At 36.4% G+C, this 16,450-nt stretch overlaps 1 protein-coding gene across 10 annotated transcripts in view; it reads right to left on the bottom strand.

Annotated features, from left to right (window-relative positions):
* Positions 1–485: 485 nt before the first annotated feature.
* The window catches only part of UNKL (unk like zinc finger), a 63,126-nt gene continuing 47,161 nt past the window's right edge, over positions 486–16,450 (bottom strand). For 8 of the 10 annotated variants that reach the window (XM_062588760.1, XM_062588763.1, XM_062588767.1 and 5 more), the window contains 6 exons: positions 14,634–14,726; positions 10,479–10,709; positions 9,610–9,803; positions 8,506–8,760; positions 7,249–7,357; positions 486–4,442 (listed from right to left, as the gene is read on the bottom strand). In XM_062588760.1, the coding sequence (XP_062444744.1) occupies positions 4,291–4,442; positions 7,249–7,357; positions 8,506–8,760; positions 9,610–9,803; positions 10,479–10,709; positions 14,634–14,726 (1,034 nt within the window). In that variant the 3' untranslated portion in view covers positions 486–4,290. Of the gene's footprint in view, positions 4,447–7,248; positions 7,358–8,505; positions 8,761–9,609; positions 9,804–10,478; positions 10,710–10,938; positions 11,015–14,633; positions 14,727–16,450 lie in introns of those variants that run through there. The other 2 variants (XM_062588770.1, XM_062588762.1) reach the window with 2 other exon arrangements.

Genomic DNA, 16,450 nt, shown 5'->3' with positions numbered 1-16,450 from the left:
TTGCACCTTCTATTCTTTCAGACCATCTTCCCTTTCCCTTTCGTCCACATTTGCCCCTGTTCAGACAACTCAGAACTGCTCTCACCACACTTCAGACCGACTCACCTGCCAGACGCACAGGGCTCCCCTCACATCCGCATGCCCAAAGCCCATTTGTGTTTCATCTCTCCAGAAAACCGTGGTGAACCCCCATCCTGAGTACTGTACACAGTTTTATTCTCTGCATCTCATGAAGGACAAAGTGTTGAGTCAGAAAAGGCACAAAAATAATCAGGTATAAGGTGAAGCTAAATAGGCTGCTTATGATACTAAGATCTCTTTCTTTACTGAAGCTATAAACTTCAATTTCTATGTTTGAAAAACCCTGATGATATGATTAGGAATGCACTAGTTAAGATTCCAGGGGAAAACATATCTGTAAAAATTTAATTCTGTAAACTCAACATAGCTCAGAAATAAAGATCAAAATTTTATTTGTATGTTGATAATAAAAATAATTCCATGACTTCTGTAAACCATTGCATAAATGCTATAGTGTAAAAAAGTTTAACAAGTGTTAACAATTTTAAACAATTCACTACAAGTAAATGAGTATGCATTATAAATAATACACTTTGTATTAAGAACAGTTCCATTCACAAAATGATCTCTGTCTGTACACTCAAAACATTAATGGCTTCCATAAATTAATGTGAGTAAAAATTCAATATTTATTTAAGGTCTGATGTTGACCACAGTTACACAAATATATTTTGACAGTTATAACATTACTACTCATATTTAATACTAGGATACTCTGAATGGCAATACATAACAGAACAAATGTGTCTTTAATAATCCGCTATTCAAAGAAAACTAGTAATAAGCCTATAACATGCAGCTTGGCATCTATCTGAAATTAGCATACTTTCGGTTACAGCTCTTCACTGCAAAAACCCTGAGAAATCAGAATTTTAATCTATTATTCCCCAGGCTAAAATAATTATGACAGCATAATGACATTCACATTAAAAATTACATTCTTACATAAATTAACATGAAACTTTCTCAAATAGGAGAATGAACCTTGAAAATCTACTTGTTTTAGTTTTATATACTTTGTAAATCCAAATTACCACATTGTATTCTCGCTAAAATATATTTTTAGTGTATCTAGTTTCTAGACAGTGAATATAACACAAGGACAAATACTTATAAAGGTCACATTTCCTTCTATCTTCTTCTAAATAGTCATCTCTAGTCAGCTGCATATAGTATATTATCCTCCATTTTAAAATTAAAGTTACATATTAATATATTTGCTGTTGACTTGTTTTAATAAGATACAGGAATCTTTGCTAATAATTCCTCCTAAAAAGGATTTTGTGAAGAACACTTACAGTATTTTCATGTGAATGCTATCTGATTCACATGATTACTAAAGGTAATTCCATCTATAATTGTAACAAGCTACCCAATCTGAGAATTTCACACACACATACATTTCTTTGGTCTGGTCTGTGTTTTTTCCTTCTTGACCAAATAGTTTGATTTAAATGTGTCCATAATTAAGCACAAGAGAAGCTTACAGGGAACACCTGCAAAATTTTCAGTAATGATATACAATAGGACACACTTACATCCTTATTTTCAAGATTCATCATTGTAAAATGCAAAAATACAACTGTTTAAAAAGCAACTGACTAAACATACTTATTAGTTGATTTCCTCTAAAAATGCAGCACATACAAACTATGAATGTCATTCTGATTATTCACTCTGCAAGTGCTGTTAAAAATGGTCTTTTTTGGTGTCACAAGATAAGGAAAATCCCCTATTACTACAAAAAAAGACAAATAGCCCTACGATCATAGGCAAATGCACTAAAATACAAATGAAGTACTATAAACTTTGACAAGACGGCACAAAAACATACTTCCAAATCTCTTAAGTAACAAATGTCACAATGCTGCATATGACCACCACGTGGACTACGCTGGCTTCCTCTAAAAGACCACTGCAAAAGTTTTCACTAAGACACTTCTAAAAATTTTTGTTAGCATACTGGTTGCAGAATGTTGTTCCACGCTGTAGATAAATATAGTAGACTTGTTTCCCAAACCTACTGCTTCTTTGAAAATATGTAAAATAATTTCAAACTATAATTACACATTCCTCTGATTTGGTTACCGTTTAAAAATCTTCTATAATTAATTTTGCTTTAGTCCAAAGTGCTGTTACGGTTCAAAAATCAGACTTTTTCATATACTGCACAAATGCAAAAAGACATTAAACCTACAGCTACACTTGATGATCCAAGCTTCTCTTTTAAAAAGTTCAAAGCTGGCTGCACCTTTAAAACACAGAAATATATCTTATTTTAGGACAGAAAACTGTAGTTGAAAATGCAAGTACAGTCTAATTTTACACCTAATACAAACCTTTGAAAGAAGCTGTGTCAAAGTCAGTGAAATCACATTACTAAACCCAACTTTGATCTTTATTGATCTTTGATCTTTAAATTACTACTACAATTTTCAGATAACATTTTGAAACAGAAACAAGTAGAAATACATTTAAGATTTTATCTTACTTCTCCCTTCTCAAAAGGTCTGTAAGTTTTTTTGCAGACTGATGTGTTTTAGAAAGCAGCAATGAATCTGTACATTTAGATATTAAATGTGTAGCTTTTTTTGCTAAGTCAAGCCTTTGTATAAAGTGCACAAAACCCCAATGGTACTACAGTGATTTAATTACTTTTCTCTTGGGCCCTTTAACACTGAGACAATTCTAAAAGCTCTATTTCAACAATAATAATTTTTAGTATACACCTTGTTTTTTTTCAGCACAATTGAGCCATAAATAGATTAACTCTTTGCTGCCTGTGTGAACTCACTTCTTGTATGAATACAGAGTACAGAGATACAAATTATGTAACACAGTAGTAGGTCATTTCAATGTACGGCATACTAGTATCGCACCTGTATTTAACAGGAAAAGGAACAACATAGGCAATTAATTCCTTTTAAGAAAATAGCCAATATACAGTGTTCACGTACAGGAATTAACTTCGCCTGAATTGCATATTCCCAGCTACCAGGATGAAATAAGGACATTACCCTCTTTTAAAAGAATCACTGTGTCAAAGTGCCACTGCCTGATTCCATGTTTGATTTCATAGTACCATTCAAACGTGTATTATTCTGTCATTCAAAAAAAGTGTATTTTTAAACATTTATAAAAGTAAGAGATAGGCTCTAATTATCATCAAATTATACAATACAAAATTAAGAGCTAGAAACTATTTGCAAAATCTCTTTTTTATGTCTTCTGCTGTTTAAAGGGTATTTGGCATAGGCACTTGGTAAGAGTCATCATATATAATACATCTGCTCCTGATGCATACCACACACGTTAGGGGATGTACAAAAAGTTTAAGACTGCAAACATCCAAACTGAGGGAAATATGCAGGTGCACAGTTTACTAAAACTGATCCATTTGAAAACATATGTGCCTCACTGTTTTTTCTCTGATACACTTATAAATACCATAGTATGTAGTTAACTTGTAAACTGTAAAAATTCTAGGTAAGTTCTCTTTTCTATTTAATAGTATTATGATTTAACAGTAAAACTTTGTGAAATATTTTAAATGTTTTAATTCACAGTACACATATAAAGCTTCAAATTATTGCATATTGAAAAAAATAAACATAAAAACTAGAAAGCAGCTTGAAGCAATTTATAACATATTCTCTAACAATAAAAACCAACAATTAAAAAGTGCTTTTACATGAATCAGAGTTCTTCAAATAACCAAGTAAACATAGTGTTAGACCGATTTCAATACACTGACTCTGGCATACCACGCAGAACAGAAATGGCAAAAGGGCCATTTCTGCTGTTGATGTGTTGTTACTGTATCTACATATCTATTTTTAATTAGCGGAAATAACAGGTATAAACACTTCATTCAGGCATTACGGTAAGATTTATACAAAGTGACTACAGTGCAAAGGAACCCAAGTAGCTTGTGCACTAGGAATGTAAGTGGAAGTTGAAAAGGCTGGAACATGGTTGGGGGAATGAAAGAACTTCAAGAGCATAGAACCTCACCAAAATTAAGAGGCTGATATGTAAAGGTGAGCAAACTATTCTCTATTTTAAAACAACTAAGTTAATCATATCATAACGGAAATCAGTCTAACACTATTAAATGGATTAATTACTATTGATATAGTTCTTATATAAAATACTAGAACATAAAATATATTTAATTCATAAACATGATATAAGTGCTATGCCTCTACATTACCACTGATTTTTTTTTTTCTTGCAACAAGGACATTCTTCTTGTTTAGCTGCACAGTTGTCACAAAGTACATAATGCTGACATGGAGGCAGGATGATGCTACGATCACCTTCTTGACATACAACACACTTCTTTGATCGAAGATGAAAAACTACCTGTAAAAAGATTACTACACTTAATAAAAAAAAAAGATTCTGAGATATACAATCACGGACTAGCAGCTTTATGCTTAGCAGTCCTGGATGAACTTCTAATTTAACACCACATAAAGGATGATGTTTTTCTTTGATGACTAGCCCAATTGAGAGTTGTAAGAGCAGAGTATGCATAAGCAATATTTAGATTAGCAGCTGGAGGAGTACCAGAGCATTTAGGAAGTATCTAGACAGACTTCAGACTAAAATTTGCCTGTTAATGGGCATTAATGATGCAAACCAGAATTAAAGGAGAGGAATAAGCCTTTGTCTTTGTCATACAGTCTCTTATTTTGGAATTTCAAACCACTCATATTTTCTTCTTGCTATGGGAGACATTTGCATGAAGACCAAATGGAAGCTTCCCAAATGTGTGATACCTTGAATAACGCTACTGATACAAACCTTGGGGAGGATGCTACAACTGCAAATAAATGCCTCCATGTGATGAGCTATATCCACCCTATCAAGAAACAGGAAGAATTCAAAGGCATCTATAAGCCATGTTAACTTTTGAAAGGAGAGCATGGCCAGATTAAAAGAAGAATCTGGAACACTGTGCATGGCAGTGCCTAAAACAACAGCCTTCTGCTGGTATACATGCTGGTATAGGAAACCTGAAAAACCGAGGAGCTGGAAAGGCTAGTCATGGTTCCATTCACACCTGCCTAGCTGAGATGACTTTTATTTCAGTATCTACTGATTTTATTGATGAGAAATCTCAGGATTCTTCTACTCCTCTTTAAAATCCCTCAGGAGAAAAACCACAGTGCTCTCTAACCCAATACAAAGTCCCATAATCATACGTGGGAACAAGAGCCTGGTAATTAGCAACTACTTTCTCACCAAAGACTTAAATGCGTTTTAGAGTCTTCTAAAGAAAACCTGGCCTTTTTTGCTGATACTAATTGCACTGGACAGGAGGTTTGCTGAGACAAAGATGACACTGCTGATCTCAAATAGGTACTAGAGATTGGGACACTGTTCCAGTAGTAAAAGGAAGTAATTTTTGTTTGAACTGTCTTGTCATCGTCAAAACAAAAGAGCAAGAACTGGCATCACATGTGGTGTCTCTATCTTTTGTGATTGCAGGGAAGAAAGTAGTGTGGAATCAGATTGTGCTCAAAAAGGTTTGAAGCAGGAACCAGCCTTTTGGTGCCTGGATCAGTAAATGGTCGTTATTATCTTTTTTGTCATGCTCACAGGACAAATGGCATCTGACCTTCCTAGCTTTGAGAGCCCTCCGAAATGCCCTCAAGCAGGCAGCCAAAGAGCTCCTTAACCTCTGGCAGGAATTTCAGAGAAGGTGTCAACTGTTTTGGTTGTTGCCCCACCTCAAGGTTGGCAGGGGGTACCTCCTGCAGAATAGGAATTCCTTGCAGACAGCATGAGGCAGATAGTAATAAAGCAAAACTTGGCAACAAAGGATATTTTATTAAGTAAGACTGGGAATCTGGGAGCCCTGATTTTCACAGCAGTCAGTAATCAGTGTTGGCTGAGAGGCTTATGACTAAGAGACTGACTTTACAATTGCGTAGTTGAGACACTGGTTCCACTTTCATCTGTCAAAACCCCACGTCTCCATTTCTTTGACTTTTCAGCTTGCTCTAACAGATGAAGCTGGTTAATTTCAACAAGTCAGATTACTGTATGTCAGCACTCCAAAGGCCACTTCCAGGTGGCCTTTCTGGTCTAGAACACCTCACAGACAGCCGTAAGGCCTACACAAGAACCAAATTTGTCCACCAAGTAATTTACCAGTTGGAGAGTCACTTAGGCTGTTCCAAAAGAAAATCAATAGCCTCAATCTCAAAGAAGAGAGAGGTTAATCTGGTCTCATTCTCTGAAAACTAAGCATGAATTTGTCAACTGTTCTCTTGAGAAACTACTGTAGATGGATATATTTTGTCTCTCTGCTTGGGGTTGGGGGTTTTAAATCCCTCAAGATCCTGCATCTGGCAATACTGTTGGTCTTCTTGAAGCAGCAGAGGAGGCACTCAAATGAAAAATCACATGCTGAAATATGCATCTCACAACACACTCATGTCCTAGCTGGCTCTTAGGCCATGTTCAGGAGATTTAAAGAGAATATGGAAGAAAAGCCCGAGTCCAAATGCTCCAGGCCAAGCTCCTGGTAATGCATCACAGTTAAAACAATTAGTAAAAATATTCTGCTTCTCTGATAGGAATTTAAAAGAATCAGAAAGAGATGTCCAAGTCAACTTGGACAACAAGTTGACCATGAGCCAGCAATGTGCCCTTGTGGCCAGGAAGACTAATGGTATCCTTGGGTGCATTAGGAAGGCCATTGCCAGCAGGTCAAGGGAGGTGATCCTGCCCCTCTACTCAGCCATGGTGAGCCCTCATCTCAAGTTCTGTGTCCAGTTCTGGGCTCCCCAGTACAAGAAAGACATGGAACTACCAGAGGGCGTCCAGCATAGGGCTACAAAGATGATCAGAGGACTGGAGCACCTGCCCTATGGGGAAAGGCTGCGACAGCTGGACCTGTTTAGCCTGGAAAAGAGAAGACAGAGGGAATCTTATCAATGTGTACAAGTATCCGAAGGGAGGGTGTCAAGGGGATGGGGCTAAACTCTTTTCAGTAGTGCCATGCAACAGGACAAGAGGCAATGGGCACAAACTGAAACACAGCAAGTTCTGCCTGAATATAAGGAGGAATTTCTTTCCTGTGACAGTGACAGAGCACTGGAACAGGTTGCCCAGAGAGGCTGCGGAGTCTCCTTCTCTGGAGATATTCAAAACCTGCCTGGATGCGATCCTGTCTAACATGCTCTAGGTGACCTTGCTTGAGCAGGGAGGTTGGACTAGATGATCTCCAGAGGTTCCTTCCAACCTTACCCATTCTGTGATTCTGTGAAAGAGGAGAAACAAAACAGAAATGGAATAAGTGAAAGCAAATACAAGAGAAATTTGGGATCTGTTTCAGAATGTAATGTAGCCACAATGAATACTCTCCCTCTGTCTAGTTAAGAAAAAACAGTAGTACATAAGTTTGTTGTGGCCTCTGGACCCACATATCAGCAGACAGGGCTACAGTACTCCTATGGCTAACACAAAAGCTAGTAAGAAGGGTTTTCTATTTGTTGTGCACAGTTATCCAAAAACTGAAGGTCCTTGTAGACTCTCATTGGTATAGAATTAGTCATTTTCAAATAACATGTACTTCAACATGCTTTGGCTCATCTATAGCAGTATGCCCCTAAAATGATTAAGGGCTTGAAGCATCTCACATACGAGGAGAGGCTGAGCTGGGATTGTTTAGCCTTGAGAAGAGAAGGCTTGGGGGGATCATATCAATGAGTATAGTGGAAATGGGTAAAGAAGATGGAGCCAGACTCTTCTTGGTAATATCCAGTGAAAGGGCAAGAGGCATAGGAGAAAAACTGAAATACCAGGAATTCCATTTAAACAGAAGGGTTTTTTTTGTTTGTTTTTACTGTGAGGTGGTCAAACACGAGAGCAGGATGCCCAGAGAAACTGCGGAGTCTCCATCCTCAGCCATATTCAAAACCCAACTGGACACATCCCTGAGCAGCCTGCTATAGCCGCTCGTATATTTGAGCAGGAGGTTGGACTAAATGATCTCCACAGGTCCCTTTTAACCTTAATGATTTTATGCTCCAAGTCTGCACTAGGCTCTCTGACTACACAAATTCCTAGTACAGAATCTCAACACCTACTTTCTAAACAAGCAAAAAACATGCAAATGTTTTTAACTACTTAGGTAGTGGTCAATACAATAGGGTTAAGAGCTGGCTTTAGATCTCTTAAAATCATCCCAAGAATTCTTGTAAATTACTTATCATTTCTTCTGATAGCTGATCAGAGAATCAGAAGAATCCATTGTGTTGAGGAATCTGAACCACTCCATAAAAGAAAAACTTTAATTGAGAGCAATGTCACTGTTTGAAATGTAACCTGGCATAAATATCCTATTGAAGGTTACTGAGTTGCCGGTTTCAATTAATGAAAAATAGTTGCACAGATGAAGAAACTCACCTCATCCACTGTTCCTAAATCTAAGCGCAGACGACTTTGTAAGGAACGAAGCTGTGGTAAGGATGTCTTTTCTATATCTCCATAGTTTTTCATATAAGATAATGTAGTAGATAGACAAGCAGCAAACTGCTCCTTCAGCTTTTTTAATTTACTTTCCACTTCCTCTTTCTTCTGAAGAGCAAGTTGTTTGTCAGCATCTGCCACATTAGCACGTTCTTTTGCTTCTTGAGCCTCTTTTTGCCATGCATCACATGCCTGAGAGAAAAAGATTTGCACAATATGGTAAAAATAATTTAAAAATTAAAATCAGAGGAACAAATGCAAAAGCCTTCAAAAAAGCGTGTAATGTCTGATTTTAGACATTACAATGCACTTGCTATCACTTTAATGCTTTCCCATACTTATTCTGCTCTTTAATTATAAACTCTTCTTGTTTTGTCTTAAACTAAATTTTATGTGTCATTGTTGATTGTCTGTACATAGCCAGGAGCCTTTTTGGAGCTGTATAAATAAAACACATTTTAAATGTTCAATTCATAATTTCACGTCAAGAGACGTCAACACCTGCCAAAATATTGTAGAACTATTTAACTATTCCTTGGCACAGAGAGAACAGTATGAGGGGAAAGAAAGGACTACAGAAAGTGTGCACTACATTGGCAGGTATCAACAACCTCAGTTTTACTACTGAGATAGCTGGATAGCATCCAGGCACAGTACACAACCTTAGCTGCTGGCAAGCCATTGCTTTTTTCTGTGCTTACCATCTGAAATAGGTATAGAAAGGGAGATAATGTCTCTAGTTACTTAAACATTGAGACAGGTTGCTGTTCAGCACTATCTTGAAGCTAATTGTCCTTGTCTAGTGAAGGAGATTAGCTTGCAGAAAATGAATTTCTCTTTACTGCTTGATTTCCTTTATGCTGCTAGCTCATTTTGGAGATGGAAAAAGAAAAAGAAAACAGCGTACCTGATTGATTAATTTGATATATTGTAACAAAACCCTAGGTCCAAGGATAATGAAACATATAAAACGGAAGAACAGTAGGAGATATATGTTAAAAATATATATAGAAAATTTAATACTACCATAAATTAGTGTACCTGTTTTACTTGTTGCCAAGAATCTTCCCATTGTTTTATTTTTCTTTTGGCATCATCAAGTTCCTGTCTAACTTGAGTTAGTTCGTTCCCACTGATGCTTGAATTTATTGAGGGGGTAGTGCCATTGCTCAGTACCGGGGATGGACTAGGAGAAAAACTCCCTGTTACAAAGTCCCAAATGCTCCCATTTAAACCTGTCAAACAAAGGCAGAAAAAAGCCTAAACATTCTGCAAAACCTGTCACTGAATGTTTCACATGCAGAATTAACTAAATGCACTACATATGCAAACTGTGTAATTTTAGCGGCAAGACACATACTGTTACTTCACTATTGTCAGAATCATGACAATCCAGAAAATGTTTACAATATTTAAAACAAGTCAGCAAACTTATCATGTGCTTTTTCTTGCCTCTTTAATGAAACAAAGTACAGTCCACTAAAAGGAAAGGAAGAGCAATAATTTACGTCTATCCAAAAATTTCTGCTCCCCACACCTCTTACATCATTTCAGTTCTTTCTTTCTTTTTTTTTTTTTTTTTACTCCTTCAGACGCTATAGATAAAATGCATTCCTGCTGCCTTTATGCAAACTATTACATTTTCCCCTTTCAAACACCTCTGTAAATATCTCCTCTTACAAATATTTTCCTTCTCACTATTACTTTCTTGCCTTTCTCTCACTGAGCTTTGTCCCACATACCACATTTAACTTTCAGATCAGTTTTCAGTACTGTTAACATTTACAATAACTAATCTTTATCTTCCAGAGTAAGTCATATGAAGAATGCAACGTCTTCAACTGAACATTTCTGACTTGCCATTGTTTCCCCTCTTACGCTACACAAAGTGCAGTCTTCAACTAACTTACCTAAAGAGTTATGTGAAGAGGCTGAGGTGCCTAATATACTAAGTTCAGACTTCAAAGGCTGAGGCTGCTGTTGGTGAGGAGCCATAGCAGATGAAACAAAAGACTGAGACAGCGATTGTGAAAGAGAACTGAGTGGAGAGGTTGAAAGGGACGATGATGAATGTAGAGATGAGGAACGAGCAAGAGAGCCTGGAATATTGACAGGAGCTGAACCTCCCAGTAATCTTTGACCTATGTATACATACAGACAAAAACAAAAAAATGAGTTCCATAGTAGTACACAGTTCTGTAATTCCTAGCTGCACAGTGTAAGATTATTCTAACGTTCTTTCTCTCCCCAAAAGCTGGGTAACACTCATTTTATTGTTTTTTTTTAATTTTAATCAGATGTAAGTATTCTTTTGAATAATGTATCCCTTTAAACTTAGCTTATATATGCAAATAAGTTCAATAAAAATACTTATCTGTTGTTGCAAAGTAAAATAAAATAAAATAAAAAGAACACATGGAAATAATTTTCTAAGTGCTTGAAAACAGAATCTGTAGCTTTACACAACAGTGGCCTCAGCTGCAGCTACGGAGAAAGAGAAAACAGTTTTCAGATCAGGTTATTGGACTTACTCTTTTTTACAGCCAACTAATGAAGTAGAAAAACTGGAAGTTAGAGAAGAAAATTTGTTTTCTATCTTAAAATATAAATTAGAGTTGCAGATTAACTACCTCTAAAATGTTACATAGAATAAGAAGTTAGTATAGCATAGCATAAAAATAAATAATAATTTAGTCAAACAAATGCATTATTCATTAGTTTCCAAGATAATGATGATAAAAAATACATGTATAATTTAACATCAGTTAAAAAAATATAATTGCTTAAATAAACATGCACAGATACATTACACTTTCCTGGTCAGGTAACAGTTCAAGATTAACTGTAAAGATTTTATTCATCAATATATCTGAACAGCATCTACAAATGACATCAACTTCTCTTTAAGAAAATAAATAAGGCATTCAAATGATCGCATTTAAAGTAAGAGTCATAGTTTTAGATTTATATTTTTGCTTAAGACTGTTGAATTCGTGTTATCAGAGAAAACACTGCTTATTTGGAAATATTTCCAAAAAAAGGGCAAATCAGAGAGGCTTATTACAAGTTACATTGCAACAATGTCTTCTAAAAATAGACCTTAAAATACTCAGCAAATATTATCAAAGTCAGTCCCATGACCATTTATATGAGGAAGATACACAACAGACATATAACCACAGATGTACTGAATATACCAGACAATAAACCTGCACCATTATGTGCCAGAGGAGCAAGGAAGCAACGAAGTACAAGGAGTTTAGTTAAAAAAATTTGAACAGATAAGAATTCTTCTAAAAACTAAGAATGAAAGTAAAGGCTCAAAACAAACACAGTTCCGAACAGTAGCAGAGGAACTGTCTCTTTTCTGATAACTGAAGTATTCTTTAAACTCAGTTCAATTTTGGCAAATATAATCTGCCATCATGAACTTTATCCTCCCCATATAAATGACACTGCTTACAGTATTTGCTTCATATTCTATACTTTATAGTCGTTTAATGAAGTATGGTGATTCCTGCAGCATAACACATAGCAATAAATCAAATACCAGTCAAAAAAATTGTAGCATCAGGGCAGCTGTTGAACCTGACTCCAATAGCAGAGAAATAAATTCGGAATTGCACAAACTATCAGACTCTTCTTTGTTTGTATGAGGGGGAATAGCATGAACAGCAATGGAAAACATTAGTAGATAGTGACCTGTTAGCATCATCACTTGACTGAAAAGAGGTCACTCAACCAGAATAAAGCTACAGTCCTAAAATCTTTGAGGAAAGATATTCCTACTAAATTATTAACAAGAATCTACGTAAAACTAGACTACTATCTCCTGAGACAATAAAATTTTGGATTTTTCTGCATGGGTCCCCTGATACCCTGAACTGTACAGCTACCATGAACAGAGGCTCTGGCAGCAAAGAATCACCTTGGGAAAAACAAAGTTACTGAGGCAAGGGCAAGGCACCAGATCTTTTAGCACTGTTGTCAAGATCTCAGAGACTGACATTTGGTGTAAGAGACTTCTTAATCAGTGTGTTCCAGCACTGGCTTCTAGCTCTTGCTATCAATAATGAAGCCACTGTTATGATCTGTTTAGATCTACTTGATGCCAAAGCATCAAAATCACCAAATAAGAACTGTAAACTGCCTCCCCAAATTCTCTGCTTGAAGACATAAGCACGTCACCAGTTACTTTATGTGAGGCATCTTCTGCCCATCTTCAAATGGGTGGGATGCTGAAGTGACAGTCCATACTAAACCATGGGACTTTCCTGAATTCAGTGTGCTCTGAAGCCTGGCATGTATCCACAGAGTTTTAGGATGATTAAATTAGTGATCTCATCTAGAACCAATCTCTCACCCTCCACTGGCAAGGAAGTCACTTGGGTCAATATAGTTTCTGTACCTTAGGACAAAGTTTTGAGTCTGGAAGGCTTGACTTCTGTCATATCCAGTGAGGTCACAGTGACAGCTCGTATATTCCAACACTATCAAATATATTTGTACTTTTTAAAAGCCAGTGGACTAAAATTATTAAGTAATTTTTTAAGAGAAGAAAATTCGTATAATGTATAGACACACTTTAACGACAAGCTCTTCTTCTTGGAGTTACAGTCAGTAACAACAAACTAGAGGTAATAACAAACTAGGAAGTGGCTATAGCTGTTTTACCCTTTGCATCTACAGCTACAGAGCAAGAAGGGCATGAGAGGCACAAGCATGCCAACCAAGAATCCAGTTACGTTCACACACTTGGAAGCAGCACACATGGACAACAATCTTAGGGAATCACTGTAGAATACTTTCAAAGAAATCTTAGCAAAACAGACATCAGAAAATACTGGGTACATATATCTAAAATCTAGTAAATATTAACAGAATTAGCTGGTAATATTAATGTTTATAGAAGTGCCATTTTGATTCTTTTGTATTGTGTCATATACTTCACCTGTATCTGCACATTGATTATTCATTTTTCAACAAATTCAAAGGCCACCTAAACTCTTGGCTTGATTGGATTTCTGTGACTACTACAATTATTGCTGCCTTATGGCAAAGGGCAGTATTTTATGCCTCAACTTTATAATTTAGTTTTCCCACTACAAACATTTAAGAAGGATATCATAAGGCAAATGTTTATGATAAAGCAGCCTGGACCAAGTCAACAATCTCCAATTAAGTTAATGTAGGCTTGACTTCTCTACAGTTCCCTGGAGATATTATAGAAACATGTGGCTATATGACTCTCAGAGGATTGTGCTGACTTCAGTTGTTAACAAAACTACAGTTGGTTAATTTTTATTTCCTATTCTCCCATTCTTTCTCTCTTGTTTATTTTTCCCTTTCTGCTTTTATACAGAAAAGGTGGCATTTTTAATTTTTTTTCTTCCCTGATGTTTCTCCCCTTCAACCTTCCTCCCTGACTGTCTTTTCCCTGCACTGCTCTTCCTTTGCTGCATCTCCCTCTCCTTTCCCAGAACAGGTTAACTGGCTGAAGGACTTACAGATCTAAGTAGGAAAATACAGGCAGACAGGAATAAGGCATATGAAGTAAGACCAAAAGACCTGCAACTACATTGCTCATTCTGTGCTAAGATAAATAAAAAAGTTTAAGTCTCTAACTTGTAAGTAGAGAAGTCCTAAAGGCAGCTTGCTTCCACTCCTCAAGAATTGCCCTTCTAACCACAAAAGTACTTGATGGTCCCACAGCACATACTGTCTGCTGCCAGACATATGCAGCAGTCAACACTCAGGTAGTTCAGGGATAATGCCTTCCTGTAAAGATATGTAAATAAGTCCTTCCATCAACTATTATGCTTGTGGGCCCAAATCATCAAGCATTTCAAAAAAAAAAAATGTTTACTAGACTGACCCATTTCAAAACACTGCCAGGATGATAGCAGTGCAACCTCTTCAAATCCCAAAGCTACACGGCTGTCGCAAAATTGAGAACTCTTTTTCAAAGCCTTTGCTCTATTCTTCTGAGTAAAAGTTTAGAAAGGTAAGAAAGAAAAATATTTAAAATTAGTATATAGTTTATCTTTACAAACTGGACCTCTTACTTGCTAATCCAAGGTCACTGCTTTCTTGATCTTCTAATTCTCTATCTATGGATGCGACGTTCACATCATTAAAATGTACATCTAAAGTAGAACCTGTTAAACAAAACATCGTATTAATGAATTATCTTTTAATTATACATAAAAATATCAGGATGGCTGAAGCGAGGAAATTTTATTCGACTACTGTTATCAGTATTTCCAGCACATAAATCCTCAGCATCTAGTTTACAATCTGAAGCACTGCAGAAACACACAGCAAGGGACAGCCCATGAAAATTTCAAAGGGAAAATTTTCATATATAAACTATTACAGCTCTTTAGGCTGATCAGATAAACAAAGGATAATGTAGAAGTGGCTATTTATTTGGATTTCTATTAAAACTGTCACCTGTTCTGCTTAGGTACAGAGTAAAACAAAAAGGAAGAGGAGAAATAAAAAGTAGATTTGTCGGTAAAAATATTTATTACTGAAAAAAAACTACTATCCTTTGGGATAACTGTAAATGAATAAACATATCAGGGCATGCAGACATAAGGAAGCTGGGAATCAATCATGTGGGAATATTCAAATGCACATGTGTGTTATTTTTATGCAACTAAAGTAAATCTCAAAAACAATGTGTAAGTTAAGACTGCTTACATTTTAAGGGTTATGTCAGTCTAAAGTTCCTCTAGGTGATACTATGAAAAGGGTCTCCTCAATGTACTTCTTCAGTCCACTGCTTATTCTATATTATATTCTTGAATAAAATGTGAGAAGATGGACAGATACTTTTCTTATCCCTTCCTCTAAACTTCTTTTCTTCACAGAAAGGAGAATAATTAAGTAAGTCTATCCCTTGGTACATACATTTTCATTTATGTTGGACAACTTCTCCATCAGGAACACAGGAGAGAGGTTAGTATAAATACTGATTTTACAGGTAGGAAAATTCTGTCTCAGTCAGCGTGGTCAGTGATAGTGATCAATTTTGTAAAGAATTTTTAGATTTTCTGTTGCAAATCACTACTAAAAAGTGGACACAAAGGACTGATAAGAGACAAACAGAAATAAGAAGATAGATCAGCTGACGTAAGAGTTTCCAAAAGATACTAAAGGGATCTCTTGAGCCCTTTAGAATCAGACACATGCCTCTTTCTTAGCATGGTCCTAAATATTACGCACTGTAAACTCCATAAAATCTTTGGCAGATTATTACACAGTTTTAAAAGTGATGAAAGTCAGAAATGGAAAAAAATATTTGAATCATTAATACAGGATCAGTGAAGGTTATTCTGTATATGCATTTTCTAAGGCTGACCAGCGTATCTAATGGAATCCAGAGTCTGGGATCTTTAAATAAAACATAAGGAGAGTTACTGACTTAGAAGCAGGATCCACAGAACAGTGGTCAGCTGGAAGCTGCCTAAGCTGTCCAGAACAAAATACTGACCAAAGAGATAAAGTTCATAGTACACAATCACAGAATCACAGAACAGTTGAGGTCGGAAGGGACATCTGGAGATCATCTGGTCCAACACCCTGCTCAAGCAGGGTCACCTAAAGCACGTTGCCCAGGACTACATCCAGACGGCTTTTGAATATCTCCAGGGATGGAGATTCCACAAGCTTTCTAAGCAACATGTTCCAGTACTCAGCCACCCCCACAGTAAAGACATTTTTCCTCATGTTTAGACAAAACTTCCTGTGTTTCAGGTTGTGCCTGTTGCCGCTCATCCTATCACTGGGCACCACTGACAAAAGACTGGCCCTATCCTCTTGACACGTTTCCTTCAGATATTTAAATGCACCTGTAAGGTCCCCCGAGCCTTCTCCT

The sequence above is a fragment of the Rhea pennata genome, chromosome 15 (assembly GCF_028389875.1).
Source record: "Rhea pennata isolate bPtePen1 chromosome 15, bPtePen1.pri, whole genome shotgun sequence".
NCBI classification, from domain to species: Eukaryota; Metazoa; Chordata; class Aves; order Rheiformes; family Rheidae; genus Rhea; species Rhea pennata.
The sequence above is the reverse complement of the archived record's forward strand: the minus strand, read 5'-3'. Positions and strand labels throughout refer to the sequence as shown.